Source organism: Aquarana catesbeiana, linkage group LG02 (genome assembly GCF_042186555.1).
Source record: "Aquarana catesbeiana isolate 2022-GZ linkage group LG02, ASM4218655v1, whole genome shotgun sequence".
Classification (NCBI taxonomy): Eukaryota; Metazoa; Chordata; class Amphibia; order Anura; family Ranidae; genus Aquarana; species Aquarana catesbeiana.
Genome location: NC_133325.1, coordinates 695,636,892 through 695,646,956, shown reverse-complemented (window position 1 = coordinate 695,646,956; position 10,065 = coordinate 695,636,892). Strand labels below are relative to the sequence as shown.

General features: G+C 40.3%; 1 protein-coding gene across 1 annotated transcript in view; it reads right to left on the bottom strand.

The window, feature by feature from the left end:
* Positions 1 to 661: 661 nt before the first annotated feature.
* LOC141129080 (protein phosphatase Slingshot homolog 2-like) overlaps positions 662 to 10,065 on the bottom strand; it is a 92,733-nt gene continuing 83,329 nt past the window's right edge. The window contains exons 13-14 of the mRNA XM_073616851.1: positions 8,047 to 8,863; positions 662 to 6,977 (exon numbers count right to left, since the gene is read on the bottom strand). Coding sequence (XP_073472952.1) covers positions 4,932 to 6,977; positions 8,047 to 8,863 — 2,863 coding nt within the window. The 3' untranslated portion in view covers positions 662 to 4,931. The remainder of the gene's footprint in view (positions 6,978 to 8,046; positions 8,864 to 10,065) is intronic.

Below are 10,065 nucleotides of genomic sequence, written 5' to 3'. Positions count from 1 at the left end.
ATGCCTTACAGTACACATATTTTATGTCCAGTATGTCAGCTACATAGCTTAAAACTTCTTCAAAATACTAACTACAGATTTAGGCAAAAGTAAAAAAAATTGGTTTACGTTATCTTCGAGAATATGGCAAATGTGGTATTGGGAACACTAAAAGACCCACAACCAAGGATGCACCGATACCAGTTTAAGACTGAGTACCGATACTTTTCCTTAGGTACTTGCCGATACCAATTACAGATACCTATTTTTACTGTCATGTGATACATTAAATGAGCGAATATATAAAACTAATACTAACATTTTCTGAGGTTCTGTTTATTTTATTATTAAATTATTATATTATATATTGCCTTTTGAACTGCATCCGATTCACATGACATGTGAACCAAACCAGCTTTCTATGAAGCTGGTTCACCTACGTGCAGGCCGGCCGCAGTGCCTGCCAGGTAGGATTTTCAGTCTGGGTCAGGTGAGCTTTCCAGCGTTATACACTTTAAAAATTTGCGAGGCTACAAGTGAAATCTGGCTGAAGTTCAAAGAAAATCTGACAGCTGTTAAAGGGAGCCTTTTTGCCAAATTAAAAACAATTAATGAGAATTCCCCTTCTCCTAAAAAGCCCCTTTAGACATTTTGAACATTAATTTAACGTACACATAAACCAGACAATTAGTATTTTTGTTTATTCAGGTTTAATATTCACAATGTAAACAATAAAATTTCCTCAACCACAGTATTTTTTGTAAAAGACCAAAGAACAGCGTTTTGTACAAAAATGCCCTTAAAAAAAACATTGTTTTACATTTTACAAAATAAAACTTGTCGAAGAGTGAGCTGCTGTTAAGAGTCTCTGTATGGGCGCTCCCCTCTCTGCAGAGGCCATAACGGGTTACACTTACAAGTTGCTCAACTGGAGATCTGGTCACAGATGAGGCAGCCAATGAGATCATACATAAGCCTGTGCGTCAACACTGTCTCCATTAATTTGCATTTATTCAAGTCTGCTGCTTATGAGGATGTTCTCTCTACCCATTTGGAAAGGTTAACCACAGCTTCAACAAACACATTAATAAGAACATGTAAATAAGTACAACTGATTTGACAATCCTGATGGAACTTCACACAACTTGGCAGGCACATTTTGCAGCAACAAATGAATTATGTAAAGGGGAGACGATAGCTATGGATCTCTTGACTTTTACTTAACTACAACTCCCAGACTACTTTGCATGCTACTGAAGTATAACTGAATGATAGCTGAAGAGTCTGGTGTAAGTGCTGCGCACTATGCCTTGGCCTTCAGTCCACAGTGAGACTTGACTTCGTGGAGGAGCAGGGACGGAATATGAGTATGTCTCAGAGACCTGTTGACTGGTTCCAGAAGATGTTCTACAGGAACTAAACCTGAAATGCAAGAGGCTCTAAAATGAAGAAGCATGCAACATGTGCACTTTTAGCAACTGGTGTTTGTACTTATCCAGTATATATAAATCCTGAAAACAGCCCATGGCATGTAATGCACAAGTGTAGAAAACAGATTACAGGGATTCGAAAAGAAACAGCAAAATAGTGCCTCAAAATTATGAGCTAATTTTCCATTATAAATACAATAAATGGACCCTATAGACTTTGCCAATATTCTTAATTTCAAGTATTCACAGGCTTTTTTGCTTGTGGGTGCAAACTACATGGACACAGTTCTCTTTTATCTGTAACCTACCATGTGCACATAAGAAATTTAAATAAGCAACACACTAAGCTTGTTAGGACTGCCATAGATTAAGCAACTTTCTTTCCTGCAACCACAGGTTGCAGAAAAAAAAAAAAAAAAAAAAAAAAAAAAAAAAAAAAAAATCGCTCAGTTCCCCCAACACAATCAGTGTTGATGGAGCAATCTCTCCCGCTGAGCCACTGTTTTCTATAAAAGCCGCTAGCAATAGTCACATGTAAAATCCATCAGGCTGGTTTTACCCAAGTTGAGCCATCAACTTGGGTACATTCAGCCTGTCCATACATGGTTTGAATCTGATTCCAACTATCTATGTCCGGCTTTACTATACGTGTGTTGCCAAAGCAGTGCAAAGCAACAGGTCCACTTTGAAGAGACCCAGTCACTTTGTCCATTCCAAGCAATGAGACAGTATCTAGGAAAAGTCTCCAAATCCACCGACACTAGCAAATACAGCAGGATCAGTGAAAGCCCCCCACTTTTTCATGCGACAGTGCTCAGGCCCAGTAGCCAATCCCTAAACTTAAGCATTGTCACACTGGTATTTTTGAGAGGCTGAGTTGAGAAAAGAGAAGCAGGGGAGCACTATAAGAATATTTATCAGTGGGTTTAAAGTGACAATGTCTCCTTCACCAATTTTAGCTGCCAGAAGAGAAAGCAAAAGCCAAGTGCAAGCCCAGAGTCACACCTCACACAAGGCTATGGACTTGCGATGAGACCACTCTGAATGGGAAAAGCACAGGTTTGCTATGAACACACTACAACTTGGATGGGTAGAGTGTATCAAAAAGGCCAACAGCATTGTGTTCTAGGTTCTCCAACCAGTTTTGCTTACATAATCAAAACCATCAAATCAGTGTTACCAGACTTTCCTCTTCAACAAAGATAAGATGGTCAAAGACCTAGGCTTGGGATTTAACCAGCAGTGAACAGAGAAGAATTTTCTGTAAAGACGGTACAATTTTCAGCCCTTCAAAATTTATACTATGCCAGCAAGAAGGTCACAAGCGTCAAGTACAGGTCCACTTTAATGTTCAGAAGCACTATAGGCGCGAAAATATTTTTGCCTAATGACAAATATTTTATAGTTAACCGATTTTGGAAAACACAGGACTGAGGTTACAGAATAGCCCTAAAAAGTAGAATTTTCCTTTCATGCTTGTGAACAAACACAAAACCTATGCTAGACCTAACATTTTCAGATTTAAAATAAAAGCATCAACAGATTAAAGACACTTTCTTTGTATCTTTTGGAATCCTTGTATTCTGTTTTTAAAGGTTTGTGTGCGTTTTCGGGTTTTCATTTTAAGTTTAGTTGCCTTTCAGGAACCATGTTCTGCAAAGTAGAGCAGCAAATTAAAACAACTGCTAAAAACAGGAAATGATCATTAAAACATCACTAAGTTGAGTATTCCAGTTGCAGCAAAATATTGCCAAATAAAACCCCAGTCAGTAAAAGTTCAATATAGAACATAATAAACATTATATATATGTATGAGTGTGATAAAGTATAAACTCGTACACAGATACACACTCAAACATATATACTGTACTTCAATACAAGCAAACATTGACATAACAGTTCTAGGAAGGCCAAATATTTGATAGCTTTGCACTGAATATCAAACACACTCACTACATAACATTTACAGGTCATTATCATACACACAGATAGGCAGCACTAAGAATCACTAGATTTATGGTAAGTGAAGGTGGAAATCGAGGGAAAGTGGGATAATAGAGGGGTGTATCAAATTAAAAACAAAGGTGAAAAGGCAAAACAAATATGGCCATAAATGCTGAAGATCCACGGCACTATTTCAAGTAATGAAGGGTTAATTCCCGTATTGTAGACCAACAAATAAGAGCACATTCCAATTCAGATCAGATGTTTGCCTGGTCACATGGTATCCTTTTAACAAGTCAAAGCCTTCAGTGCTTAAAAGGCCATTCTGTCAAGACAGATGCTGCAACCTCTGGACAGACGTCAGTGAGGAATCCATGGGTGAGATCTCCATACCAAAGTTCCCAGCTCCACCTCCCTCAGGGAGCCAATAAAAAGGGTCTTGTTCCCCCGAAGGATTTAATTATATGCTCCATTTTGAATAACCATGAGGGATTGTTACTTAGGAACTAAAGTATGAAGATATCAACACCGGCACCCTTAAGAGGGTTAGGTGATTATTCAATCCATCAGTTTTTTGGGTGGGCTAACCCTTTAAATATAATGAACCACCCTGAAAAGTATGGTGTTTTATATAGACTTGCTAGTAAAAATGTAGGCTGTGTTCAGTCAGTCTGTGGCATCATCCAACCTCACTAATAGAATAAAATTCTGCACATAACGATGTACTGCCAGGGGTTGTAGAAGTGTAGATACCGTGGCTGTTTAGCTGTCCGCACAGCAGTAAAACATCTGAAATGTCATGATCTAGACCTGCCATAAAAATAGGCTTCGTCTTGTTCAGTAAGGTTTATATTAAGAGTGGAAAGTCAACAGCCAAGTGGCACTATGAACCCTAGACCTGCCATGGCATCTTCTGACACATGGCAAAACTGTTGACCCCAAAAAGGCATTTGGTATAGAATGCAGGGAAAGACAGTGACAAAAAAAAAAAAAAAAAAAAAAAGGGAAGGAAATTCTACAATAACTTAAGATTTGGGAAAAGCATAAAAAGCAACTGAAGACGGCAATTTCAGAACACTGCAAAACCAGTAGACTAATAAACTCTGCTCTTCAAACCTTTTTCACATTTGCTGAGGACATAGAGAAGTCACCAATCCTCAGACAAGAACACTGATTTGAAGTGCTGAAAAAAGCCGAAACATGTTGCATCTGAAAGTGCGCCTTGTTCCTACAGCATTGGTAGACACTGTCCATCAGGCAACACAGCCTGAAGACTTAACTTGGAACAGTTACCTGCTATTAAGCTCCTAAAACAAACATCTGAGGTTCTCAAGAGTTAAAAAAGAAAAAAAAAAAAAAATTATATATATTTATATATGTACACTGACTAACATGTGCAGTCAGGAATTACTTACAAAATGGGAGGAGAAGGGGAAGCCCATACCATACATGCATCAGGAACAGTAAAACAAAACAATATGCCAAAATATATAAAATTAACCAATAAAGTGCACGTTCCTCACATATTACACCTGCCCCTTTAAAAGATCAAAAAACAAACACTAAAAAGTTCCAGGATTACATTGTGTTGTATAATGGATTAGTTGTCCTCTTCTTCTCGTTGGTCTTTTTTAGCCTTCTCAAAGGATGAGTTCTACCATGCTCATGCCTGGGTGTTATAGTTACCAGTGGGACTGTGGGTTCTAGCTCCATCGATTGGTGAAGGTGCTCCTGGGAAACTGTTAATTCAGACTCTGAACTTAGAAGTAAACCCTGTTGAGTTGTACCAAACTCTTTGGCATACTGCACAAGAGGCTTTTCCACTGGTTTGCTTTTCACAACACATTCTGCAGTCTTTATCTGCTCAACAAAATGTTGGGTGGGTTCCAATCCTGTAGAAGGTTGTACAGAAAGGATGCAAAGCTTTCCTGGTGGGTCTTCAGATTTTGAATCCAAATCTGATTCACAATTTCCTGGCACAATCCGGAGGGAACTCTGAAGCAGATCAGAGTAAGTTTGGTTGTTGTCAGATGAGACAGATTCCCTCTCAGACAAGTCATCTTTAGAAAGCTCTAAGCAGCCCAGTTTGGCCAGAGATGCAGAACGTTTCATTTGGGACGGAGTGGTGAGACCAGCTTGCCGAATCCGTGCCTCAATTTCTTTTGCTCTTTGTTTGACCACACCAGAATTGCTACCAAAGTCTTTGATGCTGTCACTACTGGCGCTATGAGGAAGGCCAAAAGATAAAGCGGAGATGTCCAATACTTCATGTAGTTCCCGTATATTCTCAGTAAGTTTATTGATTAAGTAAAGATCTTCATGGCTCAATTGTGACAAGGCACTGTCTGCTTCCCTTTGCATCAACTCGCTCACACCCATGCAGACATCACTGCTGTATTTTTCTGTGCAATTTGAAAGGTTCCCATAATCCTCTTCTGTACTGGTGCACTCTTCAGTGGCACCTTCTAAAACAATGGAGAATGGGTGACACAAATAACCAGGGGAACTAGGGGAACTGGGGAAATCTGAATGTACTCCAGGACTAGTTGCAGAAGGATCTTTCAAGTCTATTACACTGAACTCTTCCTTTGGGCTACCTATAGTAAAGGAGATGTTTGGAGGCCCCGATTTTGGTGCACTGAGCACAGGCAGGTTTTCTGTATGTGCCGAAGAACTGTCTGACGTGCTTGACCAGACGTTCAAGGGTGATTCTAAGGGCAGATGAGGACACCTTTTTGAGTCCACAGCTACATCCCCAGTATATATTATAGAATCTTGGAGAGAAATGTTGTTGTCATTACTATCATAGGACTTGCTGCTATGATCTAATTCTATCCTGTTTGGAAGATGTACTAACTCATCATTTGTTCTCTCCAAGATTTCAGTTGTAGTAGCTGACTGGTGCTCTTTCCCTGTGACGTTATGTTTAACTGCAAGCTCTGAATGGTTAGTGTCCTGCTTTACTTGCTCAGAAGGAAGCTCAAACAGCAGAGATGATTGTGAATCTGTAGATGGCTCAGATCTGGGGGATTCTGCAGCCTCAAACCCTGTAATTTTTGTTTTGACCCTTCTATCCTTTTCATGATCTGCGATATCAAGTGAAGAATCTTCAAACCTACACTTGGTGGAAGTATCAGAAACAGCGGCATCATTCTTAGAATTCTTTCGTACTGGCACCGCAGTGGTGTGTTGTTGTTCTTGCTCTTGCCTTAGACGTTCCTCAAACTCCATTGTGGCTCTTCGGACAGAGCCTGCACACCACTTAGGAGCCTGGCCAGAAAGATCAAGTTGGTCACTTGTCTCATTTGAGTTTTCACTATCCTCCTCAGAACTTTGCTTGCCCTCCTGACACTTCTGATCTTTAGGCTTATCATTTAGCAGTGATGTTCCACTCTCACACGCTGGATGCTTGTTGCTATTTTCTGGCTCCCAAACAGCTTCAAGTGACAAATCATGGATTGTGTTTCTCTTTGGTGCTTGTACTTGGCTAGACAGATTGTCTGATTTTTGTTGGCACGGGCCTGCTCCCTGGTTGAAGGACTCTATCTCTGTAATAATCTCTTTTACAGATATTCCATTTTCTGAGTGAGATTTGGAGAGATGGTCTTTTTGCTCAGAGATCTCCTGAGAGAAAAAATATAGCGAAACGAAAAGACAAAAGGTTAGTACATCTGTGTTGCCACACTTATTTCTTTGCAAATAGAAGTCTAGCATATAGTGTAGATACTCAATAAATTTAGGTTTGCTTTACGTTTGAATATTTTGTTTCATCTAAAATAGATGACAATTTTGCTAAAGCAAACTTGGTCAGTAAAGCTAGTCAACCTTTCTTCAACAAAAGGTCATCAGAACTAGAAGCCACTCCAAGCTTCTTGTACATTAGTTTTTGTTTGAGTAAACTGCATTCCAATTGATCGCTGGTGTTTCTAAATCACAAACGTTTTATAAAAAAAAACAAAAACCTTCTGACCAGTAAGTTGGAGCTCTAAATAATTTGCGGGGACTGTGAGCTAAACTATACTGTCCACCACTTATGAATACATGGAGGCCTTTAAAGGAGAAGAAGTATAACCAAAGCTTTTTTTTTTTTTGGCTGTACTTCTATGGGATCAAATGAGTGCAGTTTGTTTGGCCATCAGCTGAGGTCATAGACCCGGTCCAGGCTTTGAAAAGGTCCTGACCAGAAGCCTGAAACAGCGGCTGGCTCAGTCTCTCAGCGAGCCCTCCTGCCTCCTCCACAGCCTAGCGCTTCAATAAGTGCTGAAGTGGCAGAGCAGAGAGCTGGAGTCACCTGAGTGATCAGCAGTATTTGATTGCTCAGTTCTCCCTTTTAGTGATGGCGGCGGACAGCTGCAGCTGGGATTAGTGCTGCAGCCATCTAGGGGCGTATGATTTATTTTATTAAAAAAGAAGCCAACTTTAAGCATAAGGGATGCACATGCAGAGGCCGTGTGGGGGGTGAGGTGATAAACAGTTTCTGGATGGGCAAACTATTGTGATAATGCCATTGTAACGGTAGGGCGTACATAAGATCTTAAAAATTTAGGAATCTGAAATCAAGCAAGTGCCCTACCCAAAACCTGTTATACTAGACAGCAATGCCCATATCTCAATCAATAATGGTATATGGGAGAGGTGGGACAACAAATGACATCTAAGAAGAGTCAAGAAAACACCCATAATTTGTACTTACCTTTGGCTGCTCCTCATCTGTAGACGAGTCTTCAGAAACATGTGGTGTGCCAATATCAGGGCTCACTCGTAGCTTATCCACTGGGCTTTCAGAGATGACATTTTCAGGCCAAGATCCTTTTATGACCCCGTTCCTAACATTGCCGACCTGCTCCTCTGCCCGGGTGGTGGAGCATGTGCGTGGACGATTCTCCTGAGATAATTCAACAAACTTTTCCAGTGCACTTAAGAAGTCAATCCTATCAGCACTCATGTCTTCTGACTGAGATGTAAAAGAAGGTTGGTCAGGGGATTCTGGGGGTTCATCTGGTTGTGATCCAAGCTCCCTCAGAGGCAGGAGGTGGCAGTTCAAATCATTCTTCAGTGCATCTTTCTCCATATCTTCTAGCATAAAGTCCTGCAGCTCAGTACTTCTATCAGTAAAAGATTCAGAATGCGGAGATACATCTCCAGACAGTCTATCTGGTCTACAATTGTCCAGGAAGACAGAAGACTCATCCAAGCAGCATCGTGCCGGACAACCATTCATGGTGTTGAGGTTCAAAATGTCCTCAATTTGTCCAGTGTGAAGGTCACAAGATGTAAACTCAAAATGTGATTGCGTTGCGTTGCACAAGGAGTTGCTGTTGGAGCAATTTGGGTTACAGTTCTCCGTCTGAGGTCCCAGTGTAAAGGAATGATGTATGTCTGAGAGCTGCTCGGCTGACGATGTAATGTCCTTTTTACTCATTTCCATTCCTGTTTTGCCAATAGGCTCATGATGATCTGAGAGGTCACTCTCAGAGTGAGAGCGCCATAGCTTGTTGTGCCTCTGCTTGCTGCAAGGTAGAAATAAATATTATAAATAAGAAGACACAATACCTATAACCTTTTTTTGGTCATACAACAGAATTTTTAACAGAAGCTGTAAGATCTGTGGATAACATTGGGCACGGATGATCGGTACTCAGCCCTAAATACAGGCAATATCTGGACACACAGGGGTTTATTCATAAAAGCTGGAAAATAAAAAAATCAGGCTCACTTCTGCATAGAAACCAATCAGCTTCTAAGCTCAACTTGTTCAATTAACCACTTACAGACAGCCCGCCGTCGTTATACGTCGGCTGTTTGAAGAGGGATATCGTTGTTATGGCAGCAGCTAGCTACCATTAACCCCCAATATCCTCTTCTTCAGCGGGCGGTCCGCTTTCACATAAAAGTGATCTCTGTGGTGGATTTGCCGCAAGATCACTTTTAATCGAAAGCGGGAGAGGGCGCCCCCCCGCCACTCTCCGCTGCTTACCGGAGCCGCCGGCAGCGGCGATCGTGTCCCGTCTCCTGTTAGGTATGGAAATGAGTGGGGGGAAGATGGCCCCACCCCAGATCTCATACTTAAGAGGTCCTGTCATGCTTTTTTTCTATTATAAGGGATCTTTACATTCCATGTAATAATAATACAAAAAAAAAAAGTCACTTTTATTTCTAAGAAAAGTGTAAAAATAAAAAGGTAAAATAAATAAGAAATTTTTTTTTTCAATACGCCCGTCCCGCCGAGCTCGGCATATGAAAACGGTGTTCAAACCACACATGTAAGGTATCGCTGTGATCATTAGAGCGAGATCAACAATTCTAGCCCTAGGCCTCCTTTGTAGCTCAAAACATGCAACATGTAGAATTTTTTAATCATCGCATATGGAGATTTTTAAGGGAAAAAGTTTGTCGCCATTCCACGAGCAGGCACAACTTTGAAGTGTGACAAGTTGGGTATCAATTTACTTGGTGTAACATCTTTCACGATATACAAAAAAAATTGAGCTAACTTTACGGTCTTATTTTTTAATTCAAAAAAGTGATTTTTTTTCCAAAAAAAAGTGCGCTTGTAAGACCGTTGCGCAAATTCGGTGTGACAAAAAGTATTACAACGGCTTCCATTTTATTCTCTAAAGGTGTTAGAAAAAAATATATATAATGTTTGGGGGTTCTACATAATTTTCTAGCAAAACAATTTTTTTTTTTAACTTGTAAACAAGTTTGGAAA